The sequence below is a fragment of the Cervus canadensis genome, chromosome 32 (assembly GCF_019320065.1).
Source record: "Cervus canadensis isolate Bull #8, Minnesota chromosome 32, ASM1932006v1, whole genome shotgun sequence".
NCBI classification, from domain to species: Eukaryota; Metazoa; Chordata; class Mammalia; order Artiodactyla; family Cervidae; genus Cervus; species Cervus canadensis.
Window position 1 is genome coordinate 32,959,291 of NC_057417.1, and position 14,596 is coordinate 32,973,886.

At 61.7% G+C, this 14,596-nt stretch overlaps 1 protein-coding gene across 6 annotated transcripts in view; it reads right to left on the reverse strand.

Annotated features, from left to right (window-relative positions):
- The window catches only part of SDK1 (sidekick cell adhesion molecule 1), a 724,732-nt gene that overhangs the window by 52,117 nt on the left and 658,019 nt on the right, over positions 1 to 14,596 (reverse strand). For all 6 annotated transcript variants that reach the window (XM_043455307.1, XM_043455310.1, XM_043455311.1 and 3 more), the window contains 4 exons: positions 11,582 to 11,776; positions 10,098 to 10,299; positions 5,542 to 5,645; positions 3,588 to 3,658 (listed from right to left, as the gene is read on the reverse strand). In XM_043455307.1, coding sequence (XP_043311242.1) covers positions 3,588 to 3,658; positions 5,542 to 5,645; positions 10,098 to 10,299; positions 11,582 to 11,776 — 572 coding nt within the window. The remainder of the gene's footprint in view (positions 1 to 3,587; positions 3,659 to 5,541; positions 5,646 to 10,097; positions 10,300 to 11,581; positions 11,777 to 14,596) is intronic.

The following is a 14,596-nucleotide window of genomic DNA, read 5'->3' on the forward strand; positions in this document are numbered from 1 at the left end:
AGAATAAAATGAGAGAGGTTTTCCCACCTGACACCTAAGCTGTGCAGAGAAGGTCCAGGTTCAGTGACACGCTCTCCACCGCCCTTCCCAAGTGAGGCTGAGTGGTCGCAGGGCCTCTGACCCTCTGCTTCCCAGGCTGCCCACAGCTGTGACCCCTGAGGCGTGACCCCTGAGGGAGGGGCCCCGCCCCCAAGTCCCCCTGCAGTGAAGGCGCCTGGCTGAGGCCCCCGGGAGGTCAGCGGAGCTCCTTGCTGCAGAGGGCCCTGCCTGCACCCCAGCCCTGCATCCCAGCCCTGCCTCTATCGCTGACCGGCTCCGCAGGTTGATAAGATGCCCTGAGCTATGACATAAGCGTCTGAGGTGCTTCACCCTGCCTTCCGCAAATCAGAGATTCCAGCACCCGGTCTGCAGGGACCCAGGGTGTTTTTTCAGTTTTGGAAAAGGGATCCTTGTTAAAGTGCAGATGACCTGGTCGGAGTGCACTGGCCTTGACCCCTCACTCCAGCGGGCAGGAAGAGGATGAGAGCTGGGACTCTCACCGTGTGCCCCAGTCCTGGCCGAGTGCCAGGGGACAGGCTGGGACCAGCTCAGCGGGCCTTCCCAGACAGGGCGGGCCGGGTGGGGGGACCCGGGGCTGGGGAGGGTCCACACAGAGTCCGGGGTCTCACGGTGAGCCGGAGGCAGAGCGGGACTTCCACTGCCATCGTCCTGGGGCCCGAGGCCGGGACTTCCCACCGCTTCTGTTCCGTGGAGCCCAGAGCGGGGGTTCCCTCTGACGCCTGCTGGACTGAGTCTATGGCTCAGCGGGCACAGGCGGCCCTAGAGGACCGGCTCCAGGCGCCTGCCCTTAAAGCCCAGCAGCGGTAACACCTGAGCTGCATTCCTGCGGACGTGCCACCCGGTTAATGACCCTCCTGCCCCAACGGGTGGGGGGACCGGCCATCCTGTCACCTCCCACCTCCCTCCGGCTGCTCCCCTCCGGCCTTCGCACTGATGCGTGTGGAGTTCACGCAGGGAATGGGGGCACTGGGTGCGCAGAGCCCGGGGCTGGAGCTGGGCCTCACAGACGACAGAGCGGGCGGTGAGAAAGCAACAAAGACCAGGAGAGGTCCCAGAGAGGCCGGGCCCGCTTGTCCCCTCTGACTGGGGGCTGCCCCACTCGCTTAGGAAGGTGCCCTGCACAGCCGAGTCGCCCCTCCCTGAGTCCACCGCACGTGATGCAATCTGTCCCTTAGGACATTAATGTTGCTAGAAAACAGCCTCAAAGTCCACTCAGAGAAAAGGTGGAAGAGGGGACCAGAGAGGAGATGCATGTGAGTCACAGACTGTGTGACCCGCTGGAGGTTTCAGAACAGCCAGCTTAAACGTGATCGATTCAGAGACAGGAATGCCCAGTGTGAGCGGTCCTCAGTGTGAACAGCGCCAGCGCTGTCTAGAACATATGCACAAATCCTCAGCTTCCAGCAGCGCTGGACCCGGGAAAGGCACAGATGGATCATCCTACTGAGTTCAGCTCAGTTCAGTCGCTCAGTCACGTCTGACTCTTTGTGACCCCATGGACTGCAGCACGCCAGGCTTCCCTGTCCGTCACCAACTCCAAGAGCTTGCTCAAACCCATGTCCATCGAGTCGGTGATGCCATCCAACCATCTCATCCTCTGTCGTCCCCTTCTCCTTCTGCCCTCAATCTTTCCCAGCATCAGGGTCTTTTCAAATGAGTCAGCTCTTCGCATCAGGTGGCCAAAGTATTGGAGTTTCAGCTTCAACATCAGTCCCTCCAATGAACACCCAGGACTGATCTCCTTTAGGATGGACTGGTTGGATCTCCTTGCAGTCCAAGGGACTCTCAAGAGTCTTCTGCAACACCACAGTTCAAAAGCATCAATTCTTCGACGCTCAGCCTTCTTTATAGTCCAACTCTCACATCCATACATGACTACTGGAAAAATCACAGCTTTGACCAGATGGACTTTTGTCAGCAAAGTAATGTCTCTGCTTTTTAATATGCTGCCTAGGTTTGTCATAGCTTTTCTTCCAAGGAGTAATAAGCGTCTTTTAATTTCAAGGCTGCAGTCACCATCTGCAGTGATTTTTGGAGCCCAAGAAAATAGTCTGTCACTGGTTCCATTGTTTCCCCATCTATTTGCCATGATGCGATGGGATCGGATGGCATGATCTTAGTTTTTTGAATGTTGAGTTTTGAATGTTGATCATCCTACTAAGAGGAATCAAATCTGATGGACGGCCCACTTAAGTGGGTCAGCGGCCTTGGGATTATAGGCAGTACTTGAGGTTTTAAACAAATTACTAAAAAATAAAGATTTTCAGGTGAAGCGTTTCGTCCAGAATGCAGACCTATATTTAAACCTTGTCCCTTTGTTCTGTTGGCTCTGATTTAGTAAATTGCTCATAATTTTAATTATGCTTCAATCGCCTGGCGGTTGACAGGCATTTATTTCCATGATGCATCATGCTGACCACCCCCTGCTCAGGCTTCTTGCAATGGGTTTGTCCTGCTGGGCTCTGAAGGACGACGGCTGACGGACAGGCACGCCCAGCGCCTTCCGTGCTGCTCTCGCCGCCTCACAGGGTGTCTGTGAGTGCTCGCAGCCCGGGGGTGGGAGGGCTGGGCCCACAGCCGGCGCTGCGTCCACAGCCGCATGTCGGGGGCGGCTGAGGCGCCACAGCCCCGAGCTCAGCTGGCGACAGGGCAGCAAGACCCACGTCTGAGGCCAAGCACGTACCCGGCAGACTTCAGCGCCACCCGGACGACCATCTACGCTTGGTTGATTGTGTTAGTGGACAGTGGAACCAGAAGTGCTTGGGACCTTGAGTTTCCACGTTGAATGTTCCCCACCTCCCACCAGAGACCCTGATGGACGTCAGGGGTCTCACGGGCCATGGACCAGAGACCTCACAGTGGCCTCAGAGGGGACCTTAGAACTGCTGTTTTTACGGAGGAGGAACCTGGGGCCAGAGAAGCCTCTGGGGTCAGAGACTTGCTACGGCAAACTGGCCTGCAGGCCGAGGCCAGGCCCTGTCCCTCTCCCGGGGCTTCGAGGGCCACTCGGCTGTGGCTCCCCTAGGACAGCTGAAGCCTCCTGGGTCCCCATCCAGTCTCAGCACTCTGGGGAGGCTGGAAAGGGTGGGATGCCACAGCGGTGAGCTCCCAGTTCACCGGAGGACACTTGGAAATGTCTTTTGTTCACACTGAAAGGTTGCTGTTACCCCGAGGAGCTGCCACTTAGCAACAGAGAAGAGGGGAGATGGCCTAGGATGACTTGGTCACCAGATGGGCTGTGCGCTGGGCCCACCTGGCCGTCCTGCTGACCACACCGCCCCCCACATCAACACACCGAGCCCCAGTTCCCTCTGCAGGTCGCCACGGCCCTGGACTTCCCGCCCGGGAGGTCACGCTCACACCACGGCCCCGGACTTCCCGCCTGGGAGGTCACGCTCACACCACGGCCCTGCATGGTACACCAGCAGGCCTCGCCAGCCTGACCCAGGGTTGGGGGTGGGGTGCCCGCCGAGCTCACCCCTGAGGGAGCGGGGTTCACAGAGCACCGTGGGGTCCCCGGGCCTTACCTGCCACTGGATCAGAACAGACGAGGTGGTGCGTGGCGTCACAGACACGGAGCGTGGGGGCTCCCCGGGGACTGGAAGCAAGAGGGGAGCAGCAGGGGTTAGACGTTGAGCTCGGGCCAGCTCTCTGGGCCGGTCCCCGCCTGCTCTCAACCAGCCAGCACGCGACTCCCTTCTCCCTGGGGTCGCCCTTCCCCTGCCTGCCAGCCCGTGTCCAGGAGAGAGGGACCTCATCCTGGACCACCTCCGCGACCTCCCCACGGACCCGCCCCCCTGGACGCACGCAGAGTCTGGGTCTCTCCATAGCCAAGGCGCCCAGAGTGCTCCTGCAGTTCCCTGATCTCCTCGGGGGTCACCCCCCAGAGGAGGAGGGGCGTCATTCTTTTGGGGTACATGCCGGTTTGACTCCGCCCTGCTCTCTGGAGTGTCCATCACGTCCAGTAGGCCGTGCCCCACCCTCCACCACGGCTGCCCCTGCCGGGCCTGGGCCACCCTCTCCCAGCAGACGGACTGGCCTTCTCAGGGTGGCCCCACTATGACACCCTGAGACCCGACACAGAGTCAGTGTTCAGAAACAGGCTCTGAGCAGATGGATTCAGGGCTTCTCCCCACCTGCCTCGCCTGTGTGTCCGGCACCCCCAGCCTGCTCCCCACTCTGACTCAGCTGCTCTGAGCGACCCCTGCACCCCGCAGGCCTCCCTGTCCTCCAGGCCCAGACTGGGACAGGCCCATGTTGGCCACGCTCCAGGACCCCCGCCCCAGGGACCGCTCTCTACCCTGTCCCTTCAGTCTCTGGCTGCTCCGGCTTAAGGCCCTGACCCAGCATTCCTGCCCACGTCCGGTGGCTCTGTACCCTCAGAATAAGAAACCCTTTCCCGGCAAACCATCTGCGTGCTCCCAAGCCCCTCCCCCAGCACTGGCCCCCAGCCCTGGGGTCAGCCTGGCCTGTCCGTCTCTCCTGAGAGCTGGACTTAGAGACACAGGATGAAAGCACGAGGCCAAACCACCGCAAAGAGAAACTGCAGTCTCGAGAAAGGACGATGAAGAGGTGATTTGAATATGAGAGGGCTGAGAGAGGCCCCTTCTGACCGAGCCTGAGAGGGGACGCGGGTGGGTGCCCCTGTCCCACGGGCCAGGGGCTGGGTTCCTTCCTTCTAAGAACTAGCGCTCAGGCAAGGTGCTAACGCAGGAATACACAGGCGCCACAGGGGACAAGCGCCGCTTCTCCAGAGCCGGGCCACCGTTCCTCCCCGTGTTAAGCGGGGAAGGGGGAGCTCGGGGTGGGCCTGGGGACTGTCACCAAGCACCGCGCGGTGAGCTGAGGGTCCGGCCCGCCCGCCGTCTGGGCTCGAGGCTCGGCGTTGTCACGCAGCAGCCGTCCTCTGTCCCGAGCACCTGCCTGCCCGCCGGGTGGGCCTGAGGACCCCGCCTCCCTGTCCTTCCGGGCCTGGTCTCACTGCCGATGGTCAAGCGAACTCACAAGGGAACTTCAGGCCCAATTCCTCTGAGCAGAACTGAGCGGGGCTGGGGGGGAAGGCACCTGGAGCTTTCAGGGGTCTCTCTGCCATCACGTCACCTTCGTGCATTTGTCAGGCGGCAAAACCGGGATGGCTCGTGGATGAGAAAAATGGGGAAAAGCTCTTATAACCCAGCTACCCCACGGCATCTATCTTTAATGACCCTATAAATTATTCAATGTCAGGGATGCTAATGGATCGTTGGGTTTGGAAGCCAATCAAAGAAACCTCCCTCGGTTTGGAAGCCCTTGAAGTCTGATTTACGGCCCTGGGCTGTGCAGGGGCGCTGGCTTCTGCTGCTAATTGAATCCCACCGCCCATGGCTGCTCCCTCCACTCCCTTGGGTGACCCCTTTCTGGTTCAAGGCGGGAGCAGGCCTCTCCAGGAGCCCGGGTTTCGGGGTGCACAGGCAGCAGCAGGAAGTGGGCCCTGTTGCTCACCATCCTGCAGCGTGGTGACTGCTTCCGTCTCGGCGCTGAAGTCGCTGTCCCCAATGTCGTTGGTGGCCTTCAGACGCAGCTTGTAGGAGGTGAAGGGCCTCAGCCTGAAATGTAGGAGACCTGTGATGACTGCAGAGCCCCTCCCCTGCCGGGGGGCCCCCCAGGAGAGGGTGCCCTGGGGCTGCATCCCCCAGGCAGCAGTGAGCTGGCCCGGGATGGCTGGGGAGCAGCCCCCAGCCCCCAGCACTGACTTGATGATCAGTCTAGGGAGACAGGGGATTCAGAGAGGGGTTGGAGGGGGCACAGAACTCCCGGTGGGGATGGAGCTTAGGCTCAGGGATCCTGGGGGAGGAAGCCACCTCCTGTAATTAGAGACTCTCTGCTCTCCCAGGAGCTGGAGGATTCCTCCAGAGGCGCTAATTACACCCCCGAGCTCCTGCCGGCTCCCCTCCCCTGCTCCCCCGCCTGCAGGGACCTGGGGCTCTAGGCTCTGCCCCTGCCTCCTCCCTCCCTGACTGAGCCAGCCGGGATACCGAGCCCTTGACCCACGTGACCCCCTCTAACTCCCAGGGCGGCTCTGCGGGGTGGAGCCGTCAGGATTCCCAGGTCTCTAGGAGGGGACGGAGGCCCCTGCCCTCTGCAAAGACTGGTCAATGGCTGGGGTGGGAAGACGAGTGTCCTTTTATACAACCCTAAGTAAGACCAAGACAATGTCAACTGCCCACGTGGAACGATGTTTCCCCTTGGCCTACGGATGAGATTTCAGGGACACGAATGCACTTCTTGGCTCCCCTGCTTCGGGCTTCCTCTTTCCCTTCCATCCATCCATCCATCCTCCATCCACCCACCCACCCAAATGGTCCGGATCCACTGGGTCTCGTGTGCCCAGCGAGGAGCCACACTGACAACAAAGGCTTCAGACAAATGCGTCTGTGCTGACGACACGCAAACCTTCACCAAGTCCCCGGGGACACTTCCTGCTCACCCCACTCAGCACCGGCTGCTTCTCCTGCTCACGGGGAGCAGACGAGGACCCCACCTGCCCCTTCCCTCTGCCTCAGGCGGTGGCCCCGTCATCCTCTCTGTTTCCTGGACCCAAACATTCCAGGTGATTCTAGGTGCTCCCTCCCTGTCCCTTAATCCAGACCAGCTCCAAGTTTCCTCACCTCAGTCTAAGCACAGCTCTCCTGCCTCAAACCAACCCTGCCTTCTCGCTTCCTATCTAACCTATAAACCAGTGGTTTTCAAGCTGAGGGCCAACGAACCCCTGAAATTCTAAGTAAGCCTCTGAGCATCCAGGGCCTCTGCTCCGCCTGTGTCAACCAACAGCAGCTCCTTGTCCCTCTGGCTGGTGATCACTTCTGGAAACACTTCGTTTAGAGAAAGGATTCTGCTATCTTGAAACACCGAGGACTGTTTTTGGAAGCCATGATCAGACAGCTTTCCTCTCCCTCTGTTTTCATATCTTCTCCTGCGTGAGACCTTCTCCTGCGTGAAATCTACGCCTGCATGAGACCTCCTGTGGCAGCTCTCTGTGAGCTCACAGTTGCAGGGACGCTCTTGCACCAGTGGCCGGGCCTGGCGCCAGGCGGTGTTGAGTGAACGCTCGCTGGAGGAACAAATGCAGGGGGACGTTATCTGCCCCAGAAGTTGCTCAGGAGGGTTGCAAAGGGGACACGTGAAAGTCAGCACAGGCTGGGGACGTGGTGGGGGCCCTGGAAGGGACCCTTGTGTTCAGACGCAGCACTTTGATCACCTGTGCGTGCGTGCTCCGCCGCTCAGCCATGCCGGACTCTTGGGGACCCCGTGGACTGTGTCTAGGGCGCTGCTATTTGGAACACGGTAGTGCCTGTGGCTTACTATATTTAGCACTTCACTGTTCTCTAAGGATTTTGGGAACTGAGGCCAAAGATCAAGCTCTTTGAAGACCACCCTTTCTTTTTTGACCTCTGAGGTCTCAGGGAGTCGGGGGCACATCACGGGGGCAGTGAAGGATGACCTGATGGCTGGACGAGTGGGCCCGGGTCTGAGATGGACAGGCTGGGGCCAGGGGACCGGGAATCAGAGCTCCTGGCCTCACCCCACGCTGAGCAGGCTTCCCTCCTCCAGAGGACCCACGAGTGTCCCTGGGGGTCACTGAGCTGCAGGTCTCCCTGTCTCAGCAGGAAAGCCCTGCTTGGTGCCTGGAAATAGGCACAGAGTGACTCAGAAGCTTGTTGCCCTGGAGAGGCAACCGTGGTTACCAAGCCTGGTCTCTGTCCTCTGCTGGCTCCTCTGGACGACTGGTCTACCCTCTACCCCCAGCACTTGTCCTCATCACCACCTCCCCTCGCTCCCTGCTGAGTAGAACAAAACTTCCAGGACCACTTGAAAAACGGAGGAGGAACAAACCCTCCGATTTCCCCGCAGCTCTGCTCTGTTCACTCCCCCAGACCCCCTCCAGCCTCGGCTTTGAAGAGGGCCAAGCGGGAATTCTGATTCCGGCTCCACCTCTCCTAACTGGGGCACCTCATTTAATTTCTCTGGAGTCTCACTCGGCTCATCTGTGGAAACGGAGGAGATGGTATCTGCACTTCCAGAGGAAATTCTATTGCACAGCCTGCCTCGAGGAGTCTGGTCACACAGCAGGTGCCTAATAAACGTTCCTTTCTCTTTCCCGTCTCCCCATTGGCTGCTGGAGATGGCACGTTCAGAGACGCAGCAGGGCCCACCGTCGCTGGGAGCGACAGCCGTCACAGCCCTGTCCCGGGGTACACCCCTGACGTCCACGTGCTGCGTCCCAGGGCCCTTCTCCTCACTGAGTTACATCTCTGTGGGAAGCGACTACCCCAGAAGCGGTGACACTGAGATCCGTCCCCAGACCCCAGCCTCCCCCAGCGCTCCGGACCTGCCGTCACCAGGTACAGGCACGCGGCTTAGGTGGTTAAATTTCTGTTTTAAACTTTAGTTTACATGTTTTATGACTTTTGGCCACTACCGGACTTCACGCAACTGGCATGAGTAAAAAATGTAAAATGAGTGTTTAAACAAAAGGAAAAAGAAGCTGTCAGGACCCTGAAGGAGGAGGGAAGATTACATGGTGGTACGAAATATTCCTTCCCCAGGGTTCTGCCTGTGACATGCTTCCAGCTGATGGGAAGGAAGTGTGTGTCCTGGTTCTGGCCCATCAGGAAGCTGGCAACACTCTCTCCCACCAGATTTACCCGTCAGTCCTGACACTCGGACCTCTCCTTTCCCACGGGGAGCCCCCAGCAGACCACTGCTCTGATTCTAGGAGGCTCCGTGACAGGAGGGGTGGCCGGATTTTATGGTCCTTCTTTCTGACGGTTACACGAGGAGGTGGCGCTATTTACGTCCAGCGGCACATCCTAATTAGGCTGGACGCCCGGGGCACTGGAGTGCGGTATGCCAGGTGAGCAGGGCTCCTCGGACCTGGGGGGTCCCCTTCTCCTTCAGCCCCGTGCTGGCAGTCACGTGTGGGAAAGCGACAGGGCCACACTCCAGGCCTGGCCCGGTTCCCAACCCGCCCCCTCAGTGGGCTCAGCCGGGCTCTGACAGGCGGCCTGGCGAGGGGAAGGGGGAGGCCACGTGTGCCCCTTGCTGGCGGGGCTGCAGGCGACGGCTGACCTCTGACCCTGTTTCCCCCCCAACACCACCCCCCCCCCCCGAGCTGTCCTGGGATTCATCGAGCAGCTGGACGGGGATGTAACAGAGCACCCAGCACGGGGCTCTCGGGAGCTGGGAGAGGAGCGGTGGTCAGCTAGACAAGCAACGTCTGGGCCTCCTCCGCCCTCCTAGGAGGTCCTGGCGAGGGCTCTAGACCCACAAAGACAGGGGTACCTGCTGCCGGGCACCCTGGAGTGTGAGTCTGCAGGGAGGGGTGCAGTTGGGACTGACAGGAAGGACAGAAGTGATGCCGGGCGTCTCCCCGGGCCGCCCTGGACCACCACCAACCCCACCACCCACAGCTTCTCCCCAGGCCTGCCTGTCTAGACGGTTCCATCTAGAAGAACCTGGCAGGCGACTTAATGCCCCCCAGCCCTCACCTCCTCCACCATGAAGCAGGTGTGGCCCAGACAAGAGGCCCAGGTGGGACCAGGACAAAGCAAGTCCATGGCCTCCCCGCACCCAGCAGTCACCAGATGGCTGGCTCGGGGGGCGGGGAGCCCTGTTCCTGCCGTTGGCCATCACTGCAGCGCCACGGACGGCAGCAGGCGGAAGACGTGTGCCTTGCTGGCCCGGGGCTGGAGCACGGAGGAGGGTCGTCTCCCTGACCGTGACCCGGGCCTGCGACATGGTGCCAGGGGCAGGCTGGGCCGCCATCTGCCTCAGGGACTGGGCAGCCCCGTCAGCCCCGGGGCTCGGGGGCAGTGGGGAGGGACAGAGCTCAGAAGGACAGGCAGGAAGAGGCCGGGGTGGGCCTCGGGACTGCCGGGTCCCAGCGCAGGAGGGCTGGCCAGGGGGCAGACGCGGCCTCGCAGTGTGGGTCTCCCTGCCGGGCAGGCGGGAGCCGGTGGGGGGCGCGCCGGGCAGGGCCTTCCCCACCCTCTCCGTACCTCTCGACGACACAGGCCGTGGCCTCGTGGCTGACGGACGAGGAGTAGGTCTGCCACCGGCCCCCGGGGAGCTCGCGCAGCTGCACCGTGAAGTACCGGATCGGGGAGGCGCCGTCGCTGCCCGGCACCCACCGCAGACACAGGCTGCGCGCCGTCACGTCGGCCTGGGGCACCTGGAGCTCCCTGGGGGGCGCGGGCCGCTCTGCAGCCGAGAGGACAGCAGGTCAGGGTCGGGGCACCCCGAGAGGCCCCGGGGCGCTGGCTGCCTAGCTCAGATGGCCGGCGGGTGGGCAGTCATCCACAGTGATGTGCGGGTCCCGGACTCTGGCCGGACCTGGCTGGAGACCCCGTTTAGTCCCAGCACGCTCCACCCTCGGAGCAGGCAGACTGCGGATGGGCCCGTCCACACTCCCCATGGGCACTCGGGTGCAGGCGTCCTGAGCAACACCTGGGCGCTCCCAGCACCCCCAGGCTCCTCCGGACACTCTCCCTCTTTCTGACTTTGGGTCAGCGCCTCTTCAACACTGGTTTGCTCTCCCTGGACGTTGACCTGGGCCTGAGCCCATAAAGGTTGTGGAGCGGGCTGCCTGGGGGCGACTCTGAGCCTCTGGGATAGGGACTGGGATGCGGGGAGCAGGGCCGGGACCCGTTTCTGCGTGGGGGTAACTCGCCGGCCACCCGGTGTCCTCACCCCATCCACGTCAACACAGAAGCCCCACGGGGCAGGAATCACTGCTGAACTGTGCATCCTGACGAGTGCGGGTTCTGGTCAGGACGTGCGGGGTGAAATGACGCCGCAGCTGATTGCCAGCCCCATGGGGATGGCTGTGAGGGGCCCGGAGCTAACTCCCCTCCCTGCGGCCCACGGGAAGGGGCCTGGCTCTCCTGGGCCCCACGCTGAGCCACGGGGGCTGCGGGATGGGGGGCTGCAGGGAGGCAGGGGCACTTGGCTGGGGGCGGGGAACAGGGTTGCTCTCGATGGAGTTCACGTCTGAATCTCCTCTCAGACTCAGCTTAAGTCACATCAAACCTTGAGCAAACCTGTTTCCTGCTCCCTCAGCAGGGGCTGCATGGACTCTGAGTGGGAAGGCAAGAATCGGGGCCTGGGGCTCTCGGTCCCCTTGTGGTGGGTGGGGGCCACTCAGCCCTGCGGCTCCTGGCTCCCCGACTCTGGAAGTACGGCTTACCTGCTTCCCGCGGGAGGAGCCGGCAGGGGGCTCTGGCACCTCTGGTGGGAAGGAGGGGAGAAGGGGGAGGGGGAAGAGGGGCAGTCTCTCTCCTTGAACCCCAGAGGATCAGGGCTGAGGATGCAGGCCTATGGCGAGTGTCAGGCTGTGTGGACCAGCTCTGTGTCTGGCTCCAGGAAGGACTCAGGACGTGCTTGATAAGCTCGCAGTTGGCGCAGCCACCCCCCACCCCCCGCCCAGGCACACGGGGCCTCTCCCCACCACTGGCTGACACTGAGTCTGGCCTCTGGGTCTCACCTCTCTTCTCGGTGGTGATGACCGTGGCCTCCAGCGGCTCCCCCCAGCCCTGCCTGGTCTTGGCCGACAGCCGGAAGACGTACGCGGACTCCGGGGCCAGTTCAGTGGCCGTGAACTGCCTCACGGTGGCGCCGACCTCCACAGTGGTGAAGGTGTTGGGGCTGCTGCTGGCCAGGCGGTAGGCGATCTGGTAGCCTGGGGGTGGGGGGTGGTCGGGGCACGAAGACCGCTGGTCAGCGTCCCTCCCCCATGGGGAAGCCCCCAGCCCCCACCCGGCACACCCTTCCGAGCCCTGGGTTTCTGCGCTGTCTCCCTTTCCTGGGCTGGCGTCTGAGCTGCAGGCCAGGCCCTGAGAGGGAAGCCAGGCCCGGGGTGAAGGGGGCCTCGGGGCGCTAGGCCCCCTCTCCATCCTTCGCGGAACTCAACGTGAGCACAGCCTCCTCCTCCCTGTGGCCCCCGGCCCGGAGGATGCTTGGGAGCAGCACAGAGGGTGGGTGCCTTCTCTGCCCCCCGCCCCCACCTTCTAGCAGCTCTGCCCTCGACCCTCAAGGGTCTCCCTGCCTGGAGCGCCCTTCTCCCTGGAGCAGGCAGCCCTGGAGGCACTCACGCCTGTGCTCAGACCCTGTGTCTGCTGTTTGTCTGTCTGTCTGCACATCCGTCTTCCTCCTGCCAGCCCAGCGCTCCTGCTTCCCAGAAGCCCCACCCCTGTGGCTCTGAGCGGGTGGGGTGGGGGGCTCCCCCAGAGACAGCACTCCCCGCTGTCAAGGAAGCGGGAGGAGGCTTGCACATCAGCTCCGGGTGGGCCGTCAGCTCAGACTGTCTCTCCGAGTGCCCTGATCATCAAGGGTCCATGGCTGCTCGAAGTCATGTCATTAAGGACCAGGTCTCCCTGAAGACCAGGCCCTGCCGGTCCCTCTGCCCGCGTCTACAGCGGCAGAGGACTTGCAGACCCAGCTCTGAGACACCTGGACACCCAGTGTCCGGAAAAAGAGGGCGACGTGGTCAGCGTGCCCACCTGGGCAGAGCCCTCCCCCTGCAGGCCCGGCAGTGCACACCCCCTGGGGGAGCGCCCGCCTCCCCCTTCCTCTCTCAGCCCCCCTTGCCTGTCACGCCATCCGGATCAGCTACGTCATTGCTCCATTTCTCCCCATTATACTCTTCTGTATTAACCCCCAGCTCTCTCCAGAAGCTCACCCACTGCGACCACAGTGATGCGAACCCGCCTTCCTACGCCAGCTCTGACCTCAGGACTTCTATTCCAACTTCCACGTGTTGTATCATTATTGGTATGTTGTCGGGATTGGCAAGGAGACTGTGGCACAGGGCGGGGCCCGTGTTCAGCAGATTTCGAGGGGCGCCCGGGGGGGTCAGATGTGGCGGGGGCAGCACCAGCCACGCGGGCACGTGGTTCATCCACAGAAGCTACAGCAGGTCTCACAGGGGACTGGGGGGTCTGTGACGGGACACAGCCGATGACCCCTGTGTCCACCCTGCCACCAGAGGAAAGTCAGCCTGTGCCCCGTACGAAAGTAATTGAGCTACAGCAAGGAATTAAGGAAAGGTATTCTGCAAAGACAAACCGAACTTCACGACCAAGCACAAAGACTACAGAGGCAGACACCGACCTCCAACAAGACCATGGTCAAACATAATATTTTAAAGACCTCGAGAGAGAGGCGTGTCCCCGGGGAGAGTGAGCTCGGCCATTGAGGAAACACCACGCCTCGTGAAGAAGGGACTCCAACCCTACCCTCTGCCCTCAAAGAGGCAGAAAGTAACTGCATTAAAAACAGGCACGCGTATGCACTTCCGGGCCCTGGGCCCTGCGTGTGAGCACACTGAATTTCTGGGTAGACTTGAGTCGACCAGGTTTCTTTTCCAGATTGTGAGAAGGCTGACTCTACCCGAGACGGCCGGGAGGAGCAGAAACACCTGCCCAGCACCTCCCAGGCACAGGGACCCCAGGGGACACGGCCGCGCAGCTAACACGGGGCATCCAGGGGCAGCTCCACCCCTCACGGAGCCCACCAGCCGGCGGTCACATGTCCCTTTGTGTCTCGGAGAGTCACGTGTGATGAAGACTCCTTGATCATTCAAACCGCCTTCCACCCGGAGAGTCTGAATTAACGAGGATTCGCATGTGGTTACTGATGCGCTTTTGTTATTGCTCGTTCTTGACCACATTTCACCTCTGCTCAGATTATCTGCTGCTGGAGCTAAAAATCCTGGGGTGAAACTGAGATTTTGTTCAAAGGCATGTCTTTGTGGGCTGCAATCTGGGGATTAAACGGGAGCCACTAATTGCCTCCCGGGCGGGCTCAGGTCTGCCCTCCACCAAAGGCTCCACCCCTACTCCCCGCCCCGCCCTCAGGGCACGACCTCGGGGTGACCCTGGACCTCACCTCCACCTGCCTGTGTGGGCGCCTTCACACGGCCCCCACTCACACCTTTTCCTCTGTCTCTTTTGGACGGACGGGGCGTTTCTGCCTGGGCCCCGAGGGCTCCAGGAGACTCCGGAGAACCATGGGAAACCTGGGCTGGTCTCTGATCCAGGTCACAAGGAGCGCCTGGGAGAAAACGCCTCAGCCCTGGACTCTAGGAGCACCTTCCTGTCCTTTGCCCTAGAAGAGGGACCGTGTCCCTGCGGTCCCGTTCTGCAGTGCCGTGACCATGAGGATGAACGCCCCTACCCACCTCGACACGGGCTCGACCAGCAGGAGAGAGCCTTCTGCACAGGAGCAGGCAAGAGCAGTGGCCGAGCCCTGGCCCGCACGCTTGGGAACATGGATCGGGAGCCAGGCAGGACGGGGGTGTTTGGGCGGAAAAGGCTCCTTATCTGATCCCGGGTCCAGCAAGCTCAGAAACAGGAGCTGAGTCTCAGCTACGAGGTCAGAGGGTGTGGCTGCGTGAGGAAGGAACGCGGATCTGGGTCCCCAGCGGGAGGAGAGGGCTGGGGGCGGCCGCAGTGGAAGGTCCCGGGGTTCACGGGGGCATTTAGAGGGGCACGGCCACGTG